General features: G+C 26.4%; 1 protein-coding gene across 3 annotated transcripts in view; it reads left to right on the forward strand.

The window, feature by feature from the left end:
* Positions 1–19645, forward strand: part of LOC100204665 (voltage-dependent L-type calcium channel subunit alpha-1D) — a 196755-nt gene that overhangs the window by 13036 nt on the left and 164074 nt on the right. Inside the window, exon 1 of one of the 3 annotated variants that reach the window (XM_065798026.1) lies at positions 3886–4306. The exons of the other annotated variants lie outside the window; for them this stretch is intronic. Within the exon in view, the coding sequence (XP_065654098.1) occupies positions 4236–4306 (71 nt within the window). The 5' untranslated portion in view covers positions 3886–4235. Of the gene's footprint in view, positions 1–3885; positions 4307–19645 lie in introns of those variants that run through there. 3 annotated transcript variants of the gene reach the window in all.

Genomic DNA, 19645 nt, shown 5'->3' on the forward strand with positions numbered 1-19645 from the left:
CCTCCAATATATTAAATAATTCTGACAGGTAATGTTTTTAAACCTTAAAATGGAAAATGGAAAAAAAAAAACCGGAAAAATGACTGTGTAACAAATACAACTTAAAAATCTAAGAATAAGATCAACACTATTGCTATAAATTTGTCGAAAGCAAAACAAAGGTTTTCTTCAATGAAAAGAAAAAAATTAACTTAAATTAATATTTGTGAATAAAAAAAAAAACTAAAAAAATTCTTTTATTCAAACATATTTTTAGTTTATTGATGATAAGACTGCCACTTAAAAATTGGAACTTCAAATAAACTTGATTGAAAAATCAGTTGATGTTTCTAAAATTATAAATAAAGTCAATAAAAGTAATTCAATTATTTGTAACAATGCAATTAAGTATAGATAATCTCATTTCATTTTCATAAAACAACTTCCGTTTTGTAAAATAAAGTTTTTTAGTATTTTATTATGTAAATTCTGAATCTTATTTTTTTTTGTAAAAAATTTGTGGTAACTCATCCGTCTAAACAACCAACTTCACTTTTTCATTTAGTAAAGACATCAAAAAAGTCAATTTTATAATATTTTTGAAAAAAGGTGATTATTTAAGCATAAATATGAATATTACACATTACTTTAAAAGTCAATCAAAATATGCACACGTTATGCTCACGTTAAATATATGTTATGCACACGTTAAATATGCACTCTTCGTTTTAGCCATTAATTCATTCATACCAGTTTTTTGGGACCTGGTCTTTTATGAAGTTAATTTTTAACAGATTTACCTTCAAACATTTAAACTATTTTAGTATCAATAAATAAAGGACTGTCAAAATTATTTAATAACTTATTAAATATAATTTTTAATTATTAAGTTCTTTTTTTTTTTTAATTATTTATTGTAGTTTCTATTAATTCACAAATTTTTTACAAGATATAAGATTCATAAAAGGTCAATTACAAATAATTGACCTTTTATGAATTTTATAACTTGTAAAATGTAAAATATTAATACAAAGGCCTTTCTATTTAAGTTTGAGTTTATCAGGTACTATAAGAATGTTTATACAATATTTTTATACTAAATACAAAAATATTTATAACGTCATATGAGTTACATATGTTAAATGTATAATCCTTAAGATTTATAGAAATAAATGAATTTAAATGTTACTGCATAAAAGAAAAAACAAATTTAATAAAAACACTAAAATTCGGTGAAATTTATAAAGTTATATAATATAAATATTTTTTTAATGTATTCGATGTAGAATAATATATTATTTTAATATAAAAAATGTAAATATTATGTTAATATTCAAACCAGGTGTTAAAAACCAGCTGCTTAATCAGATCTTACAAATGAGCGAATAAAATCTGCAGATATAGGGCGACATCAATCACTTATCTACACATCTCTTTTAAAAAGAATGTCCTTAAAGTTAAATTGATTATTAGCAATTGTTAAGAATAAATGACAGAAAAAAATATTTTAGCAGCCGACTTAATTAAATAGGAAAAAAAACATTTTTTTGTCTATATAATTGGGATTAGCTATAACTATAAATCAAAGTTAGGGCTTGTACCCAGATCAAACTATATTTATTGGTTACTGCGCCAATAAAGCAATAAGCGTGATTAGAAGTTTGTTGTTTGAAAAATGAATTAATACAGAACTAAAATGTGTGAAAACAACAATTTCGGAAATATGTTAACCAGAAAAAGAAAACTGCTTGGAGTTACTATAGATGAAGATTTAAAGTTTGGTGTACACATTAAATTGTTATAAATTAAAGCTAGTAATCAATGTTCGCTCTTGTTTGCATAAGAAACCTTTTAAAACTAAAAAAAGCAACTTTTTTATTTCATATCTTTTTTATTGTGCACAAAAAGTTTGAGAAATAGACCCATGATCAACGTTTAAGGTTTATTTGTAATTGCAGTGTTTAAATCTATTAATAATCTAAATCCACCAGTTATTAAAAATTTATTTACTATAAGAAACTTACCTTATGTACTTCGATGTTGCAAAGAGCTGTTAGAAAGGAGGTCGCTCCATATAAAATCTTGTTGATACCTAAGAAGTACTAGTAAGAAATCATTTGAAGCCACCTTAATTTATTTACTCTCTAGATATCTCTTAAAAAGATATACTATTTCAAAAAATTTTCACCGAGTTTCAAGTAGCTTATTAAAAAATGGTTAATAAAAAAATGTTTTTGGAAAATTTTATAATTCTTTTTTTATTTCTGACTTTTTAAATTGTCTATTGAATAAACTTTTAAAATTTTTGAATTTATTTTTAAACTGAAATTGATTTTTCTACAAAGTTTGTTTAAGCTTTGATTTTGTTTATTGTTTGTTTTTTATTTATTAAAAACAAAAATAACCAAATTTGATTTTGTACAGGCTTTTTCTTTGTTATTCATAAATCTTTTTAATTGTATGTTTATTAACGACATTCATGTTTATGTGTGTTGCCCATAATGTTAAATGTATTGATTTTAATTTGTTTGTTGCAGCTATGCGATTGTAAACTAATTAATGATAAATAAAGTTTTTAAATCAAATTAAATTCAAACATCCCTGTAGACTATCTGTTTTTTAAATGTATTTTAAGTGTTTTTTAAGAGAATCAAAAAAAATGTCGTGGATCGTAGTCAAGTTGCGGGTCATAAAATTGAAAACCTATGTTTGTTTCAATTAGTTAGAGCTTGTTTGATATTAATATTTTTCTTTCTTTTTTCTTGTTATTATTGATTTTATTGTTATGATTTGTTTTGTTGATGTTGTTGTTGCTATTAAATTTTACAGTAATATATACTTCTAATCAGAGGCGATTCTACGAATAAAATGAAGGGGGGGGGGGGGGGTTAATCTACATAAAGTATCAACTGGCTTCTAAAAAGTAAAAAGTTCCTCAAAACGAAAATTTACCCGAATAAATTGTGACAAATAGCCGATTAAATACGTAAAAAAACCGACTAAAACCTGAAAATCACCTTCTTCGGGGAGGGGGTCTAACTACACCCCCTCAATCACCCACACCCCATCCCCCGTAAAATCTCCTCTGCTTTTAATCATTCTTGCCAATAATCTTGGTTCAATCTATTAAATGTTGATATTGTTAATTATGTTAATTATGATCACAAAATCAAAACCTAATCTCAAACTTCTCCTCTTAGTTTTATTTAATGAAAAAATCATGCTATGTTTATCTTTTTTCAAAAATGTTTGAAAGGAAATAATTCAATTTATACTTGCATTATAACAGTATTGTTATAGAAAACTGACATTTAGTAATTGCTTTACAAAAGTTTGTAGAACTTTTGTAGATTAAAAAAAAAATTTAAAAATTGAACAATCAATTCAATCAATCAATTATATGAATTATAAAATATTTTTTTGTTATGCGAAAAAACTTTTAGAAATGAAAAGAAATTAAAACCGAGATATCTTTCGCGGGGACTTATCTTACTTTTAACGCATCATTAAACGCGCCACAAAACATATGTTTGTTTTTTTTGTTGTTGTTTTTTATCTTTCTCAATCAAATAACACATAAAATTAATGATTAATGTTTTCCATTTTTAAAATCGATCGTTGCGTACTGTATGTTCAATCCCAGGCTATTTTAAAAGCAATCATTGAGTAATTTATTATTTTTTATTTTTTCTTGGTTCTTTTAAAAGCAATCCTAGTATACTAGAGCTTCAACGCCAGGGTACTTTAAAATCAACTCCAGGTTACTTTATATTTTATACTGGGTTAGCAACAAAAAAATAATCGTTTGGTAGTTTATTAAACAATTGTCAACAAAATGTTCGTTTGCGACTCTAGGTTATCTCTGCATGACATGTTTAATATATACATATACTTTTTTTATCTTGCAGAAGTAAATTATTTATTTTTTTACGTGTTATTTTGCTAATTATAAATAATAACTAAAGAGTTAAAAGAAATAAAAAGTACGAAAAATGTATCAATGTAATTCGTAATTCATAAATCGTGATCAGTAAAAATCCACAAAATAAGTTTTTATCGCATTTCGCAAAGAACAGGTGCTACACAAATATATTGAAGATTCAAAGAAATATGAAATTTTTTATATTGATGCAGATTTAAAATATATACTTATTATTCCGCATAATTTATTAAATTTGTATTTCGGAGACTTTCGTTAGTAAAAATTGCATGCTATTTATAACTTTTGATGTCGAAAAAAGATTTTTTTTTAAGACATGGGTCAAAAAAAATTCAGAACCTCATTTAATTTCAAATTATGGCAGCACCTTATGTCAACCATGGTAACGTAAGACCAAAATATTTTCATTATGTTTTATCAGTTTATCTATTTTAATTATTTGGAATTTGTTTATTCTTTAACTTTTCTATGAAAAAAATAGTGCAGCTAACTAGTATTTACCAACATAATTTACAAACTGGCAGCGTACTGTCTACTAATATTTATCAACCTAGTTTTTTTAGCTGCTTTAAGTAAAGCACGTGCTCCAATAAATGTGTCTTCTTGTTTGATGGGATCAGCATGATGCATTGGATGTTATAAGTTGTATTTTTTTATATATGTTCTTTTAGAATATATATGTATATATATATATATTCTTTTAGTTCACAGTAAAAAAAACTACACTAAAAAATATGATAAAACATCTATTCTATCTGTCAACTGCTCGACCAGCAATAAGAACTTCGGGCATATTTCTAAAAATTTGAAAAGGCTTTTCAAAAATTAATTTTTCATATTTTCTTATTTTGTGTAGGCAACCGGTTGTTATTTCTAAAATAGTTATTTTTATTTTAAATAGTATTATTACTTTTATTTAAAAACTTAATAATATAATTATCAATCTATAAATTTATTACATTTATAAGGATTAGAATTCGTACATTTTTCTTTTCCACATTTATAGAAAAAAATAACTCTTTAAATAAAATATTTTCCTGAAATCCATTCGTCTATTAGAAGGGAGTGAATCCATAGGTGTTAAGATACTACTCTCATGAACAAAGGTCCTCCTACCTAGTCTTTTTTAATAATCATTAAAAATGATAATGAAAAATATAGTGCATCTTTGTTATCAGTCAGTTTTCCTGTTTTTAAAATATCAATAGTATAATAATTATTATAAATTAGTATAAAATAGTATAATAAAAACGCATAAAAAAATTCAAAATAAATTAAAAAAAAACAATGAAATAGTTGAAATATGGAAAGCTGAAGTCATATTTTCAATTCAAAAATTCAAATCATATGTTGAATTAGCTACCATTTTTGCAGGTGGCGCCAAATGACACTGTAACTTTTATGTTGCAAATATATAGTGAATTAGTTGTCAAGAAGCCATGGAGCAATACACACCTCAAGAACGCGGATTTATTGTTACTGCCTATTTGACAAATTTTCAGTCAGTTGTTTTAACGCAACGTGAAAACGTCGTCGTTTGCTCTGTCATCGCTTTCCATATGTTCAATCAATTAAGCGTTTGTCTGAGCGCTTCGTGGAAATTGGATCGATTACAAGTATGTCTAGAAGTGGCCGCTTTAAAGTGCTCATACGAACGAGAACACTGCTGTTGTTGCCGACGACGTCAGTGAGAATTCACAAACATCAAGGAGACGACTATGCAATTTACATCCTCGGAAGGTGGCTATTTGAGCAATATAAGTTCTTTCTATGTAATGTAACCACTTTCAAACAAACTTTTGATGGAAACAGAGCTCTTTTTTTCATTTATAACAAAATAAATCTAAATTATGTCTTTTTTTTTGCGCCACCCAGTATAATCATTGCACAAGTTTTATTATTCAAAAGTTCTGCAACCTTGCTAAATAGAAATTATAATAAAATTTACAATAAAAACATATTTAACTGATTGTAATGAACAATGGCAATTAGAATTTATATTGAAAACTCAAAATTTTGTGAAAGCATTAATTCGTATCACAAAACGGATCGTAAAACTATTATTTACAACTATTATTTATGTATTAGGATATTAGAACAGACGTGGATAATTTTTTTTTTTTTCTTTATCTAAAAGTTTATCTAATGGAGACGCAGGAAGTTTGAAAAATGTAAGTTTTACTAAAACTCATTTAAAATGGTACTTTTCTGCCCTTTTTTTAAAAAGCTTCTTGAAATGCAAGCATCAAAAAAAAACATAATATTGACATAAAAATAAAACATAACCTATGTTGCTACTTTATTTAAGCCATACAAACACGGTAGACGTAAGAAAAGTTGTCTACCATTATAAATTTTACAAGAAAAAAACATTTATAAATGTTAGAAATTGTAGAGCGAGTGATAATTTAATTATGTAATAGGATATTGGAAGAAACGTGAATAACTTTTTTTTCTCTTTAAAGCTTGTCTTGTGTGAACGCAGGTCGTTTAAAAAATGTCAATTTACTAAAAACTTTAAAAAAATTAGTATAAGAATCTTATTTGTTATTTTCAATGTACATAATGCAACTAATATATAAAATGAGGTAAATTATAAAATATGAATCATCAAAATTTGTGGGCTTGAGGCTAATATTCCCCTCTCCATTATTATTAAAAACCAAAAAAATTGGTCAATAGCAAGAAATGGTGTGTGGTTTTTTAAAGTTGGTCTTATAGCTAATTAGATAATTAATATAGATGATTACTAAGATAATAATTTCCTAAAAGATTTACTTTTAAAACGTGTTATTTATTTATGATCGCTTTAACATCCTAAATATTGTATTAAAAAAATAAAAAATTGATGTAATGAACAAATTTATAACACATATAAAGATAGTCTTTACTACAAAAAGTAATGCTGATTTAGCTTCTGTAAGAGATGTTTTCGTTCACTGCAAATTAAAACGAGGTAAAAATAATTTAATGAAAGAAATCAAAGGTAGAGCTGAAAAAGTGACAACGAATGATATTCAATGTATTTTTTTGATGTCAAAAAGATTTAACTAAGTACATGAAAGAAGAAGAAGACAGAAAATTACTATCATTGGAAATAAAAGAAGAACATTATTCAGTTTGTTCTGAACCTGGAGGTAAATACTAACTTCATTTCACCAACAATTCTGAAGGAAGCGTAGAAACTGCAGCTGAGCAATTAGTTGATAAGCTTTATAAATGGATTGTGCATCATGATGTTGGAGACTCTTTAGTTGCCAGTGGTGCGATCTCAACAAATTTAAACACTGGTTGGAAAGGAGGTGTTGCCCACTACCTTGAACATAAATTAGATAAAAAAACTATTTGTGCTCTACATACAAATGAACTACCTCTCCGACATCTTACGATTCAGCTTGACGGAAAAACTACATCAATAATAACTTTTCTAGTTCTATTGGAAAACTTATAGGAAAGGTTACTAGGTAGGTTACTAGATTACTAGCTTTAAAGTCAAAAAAAGCATAATAAAAATTGATTTTTTTAATGCAATCGCTTTCAGATAATCAAAAGTATCTTTATGGACAATTTTTCCGGACAATCATAAAAGCAAAGAAGTTGGGCCAAGTTCGTATGCAAGATGGTTGAATTTTGCAAATAGAATATGTTTACTTTGGTTATCAGAAATCTTACTTTCAGTTGAAGAAACATATAATCTTCAACTTCTGGTGGAGTTTGTTGTTGGAGTTTATGCGCCACTTTAGTTTGAAACCCAAATGTAAGTGGACTGAAGGGCCTAACCGTATACTCAAGCAATTAAAACTTTTTTGTTATCGAAGATTTAAAGTTGAAGACATTGTAATGTTTTATCATTTTCATGGAATGCTCATAGTGAAAATGTTCTTCAAGCATTGTTATGTAGTCTAGAAAAAACAGAAAAAGAATTTGCAGATAAAATAGTTTTAAAATTAGGAGGAGATTCAGAATACGAAAACACTAATGTAAGAAGTAGAAAACATCATATACATAATGAAAATGTTGATTCACTTTTTGATCTAATTAATTGGAGTTCGGACGTACACGAACCTTTACTTCAAAGGATAAACTTTTAAAATACAATGATAACCCGATGTATGTACCTTGTTTTCCTGTTCATGGGCAAGTTATTGAAAGATGTGTCTAGTCACAAGAGCTTCTCTGTCGGTATTTGGAAAAGATAGAAGAGATGGGTTCATCAGAACAACATTAGCACATCGAGAAATCATGCTCGTGAACCAATCAAAAAAAGATTTATTTAAATTAACTTAGGCAATATAAATTTTCTTTGTTGTTTTCTTTTGCTTTGGGATATTATTTATGATCACAGTAAATAAATATGACGTTAAATATATTTTTCTCTTTTATGACATTTCTTAAGGACCGATAAATTTTTAATCCTTCAGAAGTTTTTGAACTTAAGTTTGTGAATTATTGTAGGAACTATATTGTTGATTTATAAAGCGAGTTTTCGTCTTCTTTTCATATCTTACACCAAACACGGTATACTTACAACTTTATTACAACTTTTACAAATTTGTTTTCCGATGAAAATATTTAGAATATATATATAAAAGAAAATTAATAAATGAAGACTTCGTTTAATAAGAGATAATACAGAAAAAGAAATCAGGAGAACTTTAAACTAATTTTGGTCTTCGAAGGAGTTAAAATTTATAATATATGTATAACGCAAAGACAGTTTTATCGTTTTCTGTTACAATGTTTCTTTTTTGAAAGGTAATTGTTCTATTAATTTTGTAAGTAAACATCAAAAACGTTTTGACAAGGTTGTGGTTTAAATGAACGAGAGAAGTATGCAAATATAAAAGTACTCTGGTTGCATGGTTGTATTTGTATTGGATACATTATACAAAAACACTTTAAAAAATTTTTTGTAAATTATCATAAATCCAAAACTGCAAGGCATCATGCAAGGCACCAAGCAGCGAAACAATTGCTTAACTACTTCACAGTTTGTTACGCGCAATAACAATAACTAGAGAAAAAGGTCTAAAATGTCTAAACATTATTTAAACATTTTTCTAAAATATTGTCAAAAGTACAATATTTGTTGGTGTCCATCTGGTATTAAACACTTTTAAATAACTGAATCATTTTTATTATGTAAATGGTTGCATCATTTACATGACTTAAACGAAAACTTCTTTTCTGAATATATATATATATATATATATATATATATATATATATATATATATATATATATATATATATATATATACACACACATATATATATATACATTTTGTTTCTTTGGTGCTTCAAAAAAAGACTTTGTTACAAAACACCGTAAATGAGCATTCAATGCAGAAGCTTCCCCCATCTTCTTCACCGATATTAATTTTATGACCATAGCTTATTTAAAAAATCATTGCAGATGAAAACAGGGCTAATTAATTGCAAATATTAAATAATTAATGCAACTTAAAAGTGTTACCTAAATTTATACTCTTCATGTTTACATGAAAAGTATGAATTAAGGTAACACTTTCAAGTTGTATATTATAAATAAAAATTCCTATGGGCTAATTTTTTACTAATTTTACCAATAATTTATAGCCAAAAATTTAAGGTTTAATTTTAAAAATTTAATTAATTTAATATTACATTAAGTTGGTAGCATAAATAGTATGCATAACAAACCAAAACAATAACCCACTGTTTTTCTTGCTAAATAAATCACTTTTTTATAATTTTTTTGTAAAAAATAAATTTTCTCAATTTTAAATTAACAAAAAAAAAAAGTGATAGTAATAGACAGAAAATAGAAAATCAGTTGTGACTGGAATTCTTTTCAATCATTTTTTTCATGCAACCGACTATTTTTTTAGTAAAGTAAAAAGAAAAAGATTTTCTAAAATTACGTTATATATATATATATATATATATATATATATATATATATATATATATATATATATATATATATATATATATATATATATATATATATATATATATATATATATATATATATATATATATATATATATATATATATATATATATATATATATATATATATATATATATATATATATATATATATATATATATATATATATATATATATATATATATATATATATATATCTTTGCGGCCGTGGTGCAGTGGTTAGAGCGCTTGCTTTATAAGCAGGAGATCGAGGTTCGAAACGAGCACTGGACAAATTTTCGCGTCACGGTAAGGAAGGAGACGTGAACTTCCCGGTTAAATGCAATTCCGCGGTGCTCTGTGACAAGACCGTTAGGACTTCTTGGGGCACCTAAAAATAAAATTAAAATTAAAATTAATATATATATATATATAAACCCAGATTTTTTGAGTTTCCTAGTTCTTTTAACTTTGTTATGTTTAAGTGCATTAGATAGTGCACTCTCTTATAAATATTGAATAAAAAATGTATTGAAATATTGAAATATAAATATTGAATTTTTATAAATATTGAAAAAAAATTTTTGGTTTTTATTTTCAAACAATAAATTACAAAGATGACATGTACACAGAGGTGCTGAATAATGTGCGTTTTTAAATTCAATTTATACAAAGACGATGAATAAACAATAAGGTCAGGTAGACAGTTCTTTCTTTAATTAATAGTTTTTCAAAAGAAAAATCTTTGATGAGTCAAAAATCAATCTTTGATTGATTTTTGATTCGGAAAGAAATCTTTGCATATCATTGTTTTAATTGTTACTTAGAATAAATTTTTGAGATTGACAACTTGTGAACTAGTGAAAAGTTCACAAGTTCACAAGTTAATCTAAAAAAATCTTAAGTAAATCTAAAAAAGTCAGAAAAAAGACGATAAAGTTCTTAATAATTTTGTTGGTCATTAAAAGGTCTAACTTTATTCTACGCTATTCAAGAGAGTTAAGTTTGAAGAGTCTTAAAGTATAACCCAGTTGGCATGCGTTGTCCGGGGAACGTCCGACGAACGTCTTACGGACGTCTAGACATACCCGAGACGTTTGACGAAAAATAAAAGAACAATTAAAAAATTTGTATTAAATACATTATAAATTCATATTTAAAATTAAATAAAATTATACTCTGCACCACTTAACTTAACAACTTTACAAACAGTTCATGTTAATGAATAAGGTCTATAGTTTGTGCTTTAAGTTAGGTTTCCTTTTTAAATATTGGACATTTAATGGCTTTCTATTTTTACGGTACATTTTTTGACATTAACATTTTAAACGGAATAGAATAACAATGACGTGTGCAATTGATTTTAAAAAAAATAGGGATTTGAAGACTTTGATAGAAACTTTATTAAAAATGTCATAAAAGAACTGTAAGAAAACATTACATTATTTAAAAAATTTTTGTAATATTGGTTCTTTTATAATCCTTATAGAGAATACGTTTTTTTAAGCTAATGCTAACCCATGGCTAGGAATTAGATTTTGTTAATTCTATTGTAAAGTACTTGAAAACGCCCAGCCGGCACAACTCAGAATATAGTTACGCTTGTTTCTGTTGCGTGTTTAAAATCTTCTAAAACAAAAAGAATAACACGTGTCATAAATGGCTTCTATTGCGTGAAACTGTCTGCTACTATTTACCAAAAGTACCTGCTAAATATTATTGGTTTCACCCCCACGGAAACGTTGTATTATATTATACTAATTTTTCGTACAGAATGTGAAACTAGTGATAAAAGCATACGACACTTATAAATTTAATTTTAAAACAACAAAAAACACGTGTTAAAACTTGAGTAAAACTCCCGGGAAAATAGGTGTTTTTGGTTTACGCCGGGATTGTGACAAACACGTGTCTATACAGGTTTTAATTCCGAAAATGACACTAGATGTGCTTACATACGCTAAAACTGTGACTTTGAAAATACATTTTATTTATCTCAATCTATAATTTACCGTGGTTTAGTTCCATTTGCAGTACCTTTACGTGCTATTATTAGTTTTCTGTTAGCTTTCAGCTTAATTAGTATCTTGCAGCCATGTTGGAAGTAAATTTCTTTAAAAATGTTATTACTATTATGATAGTTAGAGATTTTACAACAATTTAATAAAAAAAAAAAATATTTTGTTTATAATTTTTTTTTTTTTGTTAACTTTTTAGACCTAATTTTAATATATTTAACTTACAAAAACGTATCTTCAACTTTGTTAAAGTATTGGTAATACATCTCTAAATTTTCACAGTATGTTTACTAATTTATCTATGAGGTATGTCACAGTGTGTTTACTAATTTATCTATGATGTATGTTACAGTGTGTTTAATAATTCATCTTATTATCTGATAAAATAAAAAAATAAAAAAAATAAGTTTGAATGTAGTTTGTCAGACTGACGTAGACAAAATTTCAATTTCTGTATGTTCATTTTGAATTTAACTAACAATATAAAATAATATCTCAGCTCAAGCAAACTTTTGCTATCATATGGCAAAATATGGTTTACTTAGTACAAATTTTACTTAAGATAACGTTGTTTTAGCTAATTTAAGATTTTTGACAAATTATGCAAACTGAGCATCATAAAATGCCAGTTTTTTTTTGTTTGTTTTTGTATAAAAATCTTTATATAAAAAAATGTATTAACGAGCTTAGAACTAATTTAGTTAAAAAGTTAAATCCAATGTCGTGCCCCACTTTAAAACTTATCGTTATTTTTAAAAAACAATTTTTTGTATTTTTCATCGATAAATGTATTTTAACACATATAATTAACACGTTCACTGTTATTGTTATAAAAAACAACAGCAACAACAACAATAACAAATCAACCCTTTGATATTTTATTGTTTGTCAAGATCAGAGAAAAGCCGCAGAAACAAATTTTATCTGGTAGATTAGAAAATATATTTAGCAAAAAAACCCCAAAGGATTTTCTAAAATAATAGAAAATAGATATAAGTAAAATATAAATAGATAACAAAAAAGAAGCTTTAGAAAATATATTAAGGTGAATATTGCCCCACAACAATGTTTTATTAGAAGATTTGTTATTTGTGCAAAATAACTTATTCATTTTAAAAGTAAACACAAAAACTAGTTTAAAAAATTAAAAATTCCAAAATAAAGTTACCATGGTAACTAATCATAATGGAGAATAGATAAACCACATGTTGGTCTTAGTTAGAAGATATCTCGTTTAAAAATTGTTTAACTTTGCTCAAATTAAACATTTTTAACCAAAAGAATAGATAAATGATTTAAAAAATATATAGGGAACAACTAGACCAGATCTAGTTAACAGCAGGGTTAAGTTGACTAACTGCATTTATCTTCAAATCCTTCCATCAGAAAGTGTCAAAAACTACAAAGAATCTTCCTAATTGACCATTTCATATTTAACAGGAGTATTTTTAGGATTTGCGCATTTTATAATTGTAATACGACCAATAAATGTAAAAAAAAAAATTGGGATTTATGTGTTTTTTTGCACAAAAACATAACTTTTGGAACATCGCTTCCTTTTTACTTTACAAAGAAAATTATTGATCGTATGTATAAAAATTTTTTGAAAAATTTCAGTTACAATTGGTTTACTATTTCTTTCTTTTTTTTTCAATAATTTTCTGTTTTTCTGGATCTATAGACTGTTTATTGAAAAAAAGGCTTTTGGGGTAAGTTGGCAAAATTTTCACGGGGCAAATTGGTTCATTGCATTTTCTATGGAAAAAAAATATATATATATTTTTTTATAATTTATTTCGTCATTTTCATAATAAGTTATTTACAAAATATTTTGAGTTAAGATATGACCGGAGCAGGCAGAAGACAAAAGTCTTATCATCCAGCCCCGTTGTATCATAAATCATAAAATTTTACAATATCAATAAAATAGTATAAATACTTTTAAATAAACATTTTACATTTTTTTATACATAAAAAAAAATATTTTTACATACATAAAATTATATATGTATAAAAAAAAGGAAATAAATATAAATTTAGATAAATAAGCAAAAAAAAAATATGTTTTGCTTTTAAGCAAACGAAAGAAAAGTTAAGAATTAAAAAAGAAGATATTAAAAATAAAATAGAATTTGAGATATGTCATAATCAAGTAACTGTTTTTTTAAAATAACTTTGAAAGTTTGAAGTGAAATTAAAGTTTTACTTTCAATTGGAAGGAATGAGTTCCACAAATGTGGCCCTCGGTATGTTATTAAGAAATTAGACTGTTCTAATAAGGTTTTTGGTACCTGATAGTTATGCAACGAATGCTTTGTTTGATATTTATGATTTATAATAACAAAAAGGTCGACAAAAATATTTGGCAGCATACGATATTTAAATCTAAACATGAATAAAAGAATACTGTAACTATTTAATTGTTAAAAATTAAGCACTCCAAGCTTTCTAAGCAGTGGATTGGCACTGGTGTATTTATTAGTATTTAATATAAGGCGGCTTGCTTATTTTTGTTTATTTAAGATACGCTCTAATTTTGATGGATAAATGCTGGCCCACGCAATATTATAATAACTGATATAGCTATGGATAAATGAAAAGTAGATAAGTTTTAAGCAGTTTTTATCCAACATATGTCTTGTCTTGTACATAATTCCAATACTCTTTGAAATTTTATTTTCTATTAAATTAATATGGTCTTTCCAACTTATTTGTTCGCCAAGTTAAACGACTCAAAATTTAATGCAGAATGTCCGTTGTAAATTAGTTTTTTCTATTGAAATATTTGGGAGTTTTAGGGGCAAAGTTTCAGATTTAGAGGATTTATAAAAAAGAATATATTTGCTTTTAGTTTAATTTAGAGATAGTTTGTTGGCTTTTAACCATTCATTGAGGTTGTCAAGCTCACGATTCATAGTGATAAAGATTGACTCTATGTTTGAGTGGGTATAAAAAACCTGAGTGTCGTCAGCAAAAAGATTGAAATTTAATACACTAGAAGATAAGTAAATATCGTTTATATAGATAATAAATAATAAAGGCCCAAGAATAGATCCCTGTGGAACTCTGCAAAAAATGTTTTCTAGTTTAGTACAGGTTTCGTCAAAAAATACACATTGTTTGCGATTATTAAGATAGGAAAAAAACCATTTATAATAATTATTTTTGACACCATAATTTCTAAGTTTGTAAAGAAGAATAGTATGGTCCACAGTATCGAAGGCCTTTGAGAGGTCAATAAAAACCCCAAGAGTGTATTGGTTGTTTTCAAATCCGTTTGAAATTTCTTTAACTAATTTAATTACTGCATGTTCTTTCGATCCGTACTGATTATTATTAAGCAATTTATGTTTTATAAAATAATTGTATAGCCTATTATGCATTATTCTCTCTAGAATTTTAGAAAAACATGGAAGTATTGAGGTAGGTCTATAATTAGATAATTTAGAAATATCACCGTCTTTAAAAATTGGAACTACTCTTGCTAGTTTTAAGAGGTCAGGAAAAATACCATTATTAAATGAAAGATTAAAAATTAGTAAGGAGTTTTCAATAATATCAAAAACTTCTTTAGCAACCCTTGGGCTTATGTCATCAAGACCTGAGCTTTAGTTTGGTTTTAACATATTAAAAGCAAACCGAAGTTCATCAAGAGATACTTCAAGCTCATCCATCACACAGTCCTCTTCTTTAATATATGATTTAAAATTTTTATTTCCGGGAGTTATTTTATTTGCTAGGTTTTGACCGACGTTTATGAAAAAATTATTAAAACTCTCTGCAATAACTTTTCGCTCATTAATTACTGTTCTTTCATCTTTAGTGTATACGTATTTTGGTAAAGTATTACCATGATCTTGTTTATTTTTTCCTATCACTTCCTTTATTATATCCCAAGTTTTTTTGTTATTACCAATATTATTTTGTAATGATTTTGAGAAATAATTTTTTTTAGCTTTTCTTTTCAGGTTTTCAAACGGGTTTTTGTAAATTTTATATTTTTTTTCGTTTTGATAAGTTTTATTTTTTAAGAATTTTTCACATAGTCTTTGTTTTTTCTTTGAAGATTTAATAAGCCTTTTTGTAATCTTTTGGGACTTTGCAGGTTTTTAAGCTTAGTTTTTATTTTCTTCATCGGAAACGCTTTGTTGTAAGCATTAATGAACTCATTGTAAAAAAAATCATAAGCTATATTAGCATCTTTGCAATTATTGAGTTGTTTCCAGTTTACTTTGAGTAAATAATTTCTAAACGCCTCAATATTAATTTCATTAATCTGCCTTTTTACTTCCCTTTGTACTTTGCTTTTTTTTTCCTTTTTTAAAAATATCCGAAATGAAAAAGATTGGAAATTGGTCGCTTATATCGCTTTTTATGATTTCGCTTTGAATGTTGCATGTTGTAAAGTTGTTAGTAAAAATATTATCAATGAGAGATTCGGTTTAAAGAGTTACGCGAGCAGGTTTGTTATTTAAGGGAGTAATGTTGTACTGAAAAAGAGTGTTTGAGAAACGTTTTACATCGCTATCAGTTTTAACATTAAGAAGATTTAGGTTATAGTCTCCCGTGATGTAAATTTGTTTGTGTTTTACTTTTTTTAAGTAGCATTTTAAGTGTTTTAAAAAAGATTTCTTATTCCCGCATGGCGGTCTATACAAAGCAGTTATTAAAATGTTTTTTTTATTATTGTGGTTTAATAATTCGGTAGTTAGAAATTCAAAGTCCGCGTTTTGAATACTTAAAATTTCTATTTTCTGAAAATGGATTGAGTCATGAACAAAAATGCATACACCACCACCAATGCCACCACCTTGAGTTTGGTGGATTGCCTTATAACCTGGAATTTGAAAATTATTTTTTTCATTTCTGCACCATGTTTCTATTAAGCATATTACCGTAAACTCAGAGTTTATATTTTTGAGCATTGATTTAAAACTTTCAAAGTTTTTGTTCATACTACGAATGTTTAAAGTTAGAGTTGAAAATAACATTTGTGACGCATTCATGAGGTTAGATACTTTCTCAATATCAAAATAGTTAGAGTTGATTATAACGTCCTCAAAAAATACATATATGAATCAAAAAAAAAAAATATATATATATATATATATATATATATATATATATATATATATATATATATATATATATATATATATATATGAAAAATATATATATGAAAAAATATATATATGAAAAAATATATATATGAAATATAAATATATATATGAAATATATATATGAAGGGCTTATTATGAAACAATGACAAGCCACACTTTTTTCAAAAATGAGTTATCATTTTTATAATCATAAATAGTATACTCAATAGCCAAAAAGATATTAAGGCATAATTCCCAAAATTGGAGCTATAATTATAAAATCATCTTACTGTAAGCACTGATTTTATAGATTTAAATAAAACTTAAAAGTCATTTTTCTAAAATATTTGTTTTTTTGGCTTGTAATTGTTTCACAATAAGCCCTTCATTTGTATAAAACTTTTCTTTTTTTAATTTTTACAATATGAAAGAATTTTTTTTTACAGATAAAAAGTGGGTTTGTTATATGAACTAATATTTGGTACCAGCTAAAGTAATATTAAATTTTTGCCTTAAAACTGTTGCTAAATTAAATAGTTTAAAAATTTTGCTCTTAATAGTACTTTAATATTCCTTTTTATAGTTTGCGCCAACTTACCCCGGGGTTGGGTAAGTTAACGAACTTTTGTATTTTGTATTTTTTTTGAGGTTCCAGAAGAGCCCCCAAAAAATTTTTTATATTCCCGCAGGATTTTTTGATGTTCTAGATAGGACACTTTCACACATTGTGCAAGCTCCAAACTTAACTATGTTTATACCTATGCCAAATGAGAAGTCTTGCAAAAATTTGGAATGGCAGAGGCCTGGGAACAAAAAGTTTTGAAACGATTGCGCTCGTGCATGTATATGCAAAGAGGCATACTATACCCTCTACTCCCTATACCATACATCTTTTTATGTTGGCAAACTAGGATCTTTTGTCTGAATTTTAACTTTTATATTGATTAGCAGGTTAATTGTGATAAATTAGAAAATTGAAGTACGTACTTTTAAATTGAACCCTCCCCCTCCCCTTCCATACTATTTCGTACGCTTTTTGAAGACCTTCCACCTCCCCCTTATGACCGTACGTACTTTATGGACGACCCTAAAGTAATTAATTTTTTTGAAACGACTTTTGCTTTATTATGTAAGTTTTTTTACTTTTAAAAGTAAGTTATGTAAAAGAAGATTACATCAAAAAGTAATTTACTTTTACATGGAAAAGTAAGTCACATGAAAAAGCTGATAACTTTTATATTTAAAAATTAATTACTTTTGAAAATTACATTTTATTATATAAAAGTTCCTTAAACTGTAATTTAGATTTACTTATGAAATTAACTAATTAAAAAAAATTATATTAAAAAGTAACTTGCATATGAAAGTGAATTACACAAAAGTAATATGCTACCAAATGTAAATTAAATTTACATTTGGTAGCATATTTTTTAAGTAGGAATTTTTTATATTAAAAGTAATAACAAATCTTTATTAAATATAAATTACGCAAAGTAAAATTTAAATTACATTAGCTTACATTTTATATAATTTGTAAAATAAATTAAAAACAATTTATATAAAGTAAGTAAACAAATTTACTTATATTTAATTTACAAAACTTTAAGGCACTAACATTTAATTTGCCGCAACATTTGATTTGCGCGGTTTTAGGTATTTCTTCCCTGTAAAGTTTGAAAATATCAGTAATAAGTTTCTGCCCATGATTAAAACCCTCTCTAGTTCCGGTCCATGATAGTTTGAGGTATAATAAACTTTATCTGAATCAAACCATTTCAAGTATGTTTACTCTTTGGCCAACCATTCGGAAGGTCTGGAATTTAGACAAAGCTGAAACAAGGCAGTTAGCAGAAGGCGCATACATCCATGGGAGATTCAGAAAGGGCAGTTTATTTGAAAGGAAAATAATGGCATAATATTTAGTTCTTTTTAACAAGTTTTTTGCGCAAATGTATTCATTATTTAAAAACTAAGGAGAGAAAGTTTAATCCTGTCCTGAATTATGGGGGCTATAACACCATTCCCTGAAGATTAAGGAGCCCCGAACTTTTTAAGTGGACGCTTTATTTTGTAAAGATTTTTTGCCACTTAGATACAAAAAATGTCCACCTGCTCAAGAATTTCCTTTGGCTCTGAAAGTCTTGGTTTAAACAACTATGGTACTTTTATGTGGGCATGAAAAATTTAGAACTTTTCACGTAAATATCTTTATCTGCGTGTATCAGTGGCCTAGACAACGTAAGGCCATTTTAAGCAAATCTTACGGTTACACAAGCAACTGAACCTAGAGTCGCAAGGTTTAGGAGCCCTAAGATATATTTAAAGAGTTTTTTTTTTTTTAGAAAAGTTATTGTTTCAGAGAAACAGAAATTGGGCACCTTGACAACGTATATCTACTGACCAAAAATACTTTGGTAGGCCACTGTGCAATATACTTATAAGCCGAGCTGTAGCTAAGCAACGATTTATACGTAGATTAAGAAATAGTCTTAATCTACGCATCTAGTGATTGGGGCCTGGAAAAAAAAACAACCCTAAAACATTTACCATTCCTACCCCAAATGTGAGGGCAATAAATTAGTAACTTTTGATTTTTATTTTCTTACACTAAATTTAAGTAAACAGGTTTTAAAATTCAAAACTCAAAGGTTATGATTATATAAAGTTTACACGCAAACCGAATAAGGTGGTTGTT

Source organism: Hydra vulgaris, chromosome 05 (assembly GCF_038396675.1).
Source record: "Hydra vulgaris chromosome 05, alternate assembly HydraT2T_AEP".
NCBI lineage: Eukaryota > Metazoa > Cnidaria > Hydrozoa > Anthoathecata > Hydridae > Hydra > Hydra vulgaris.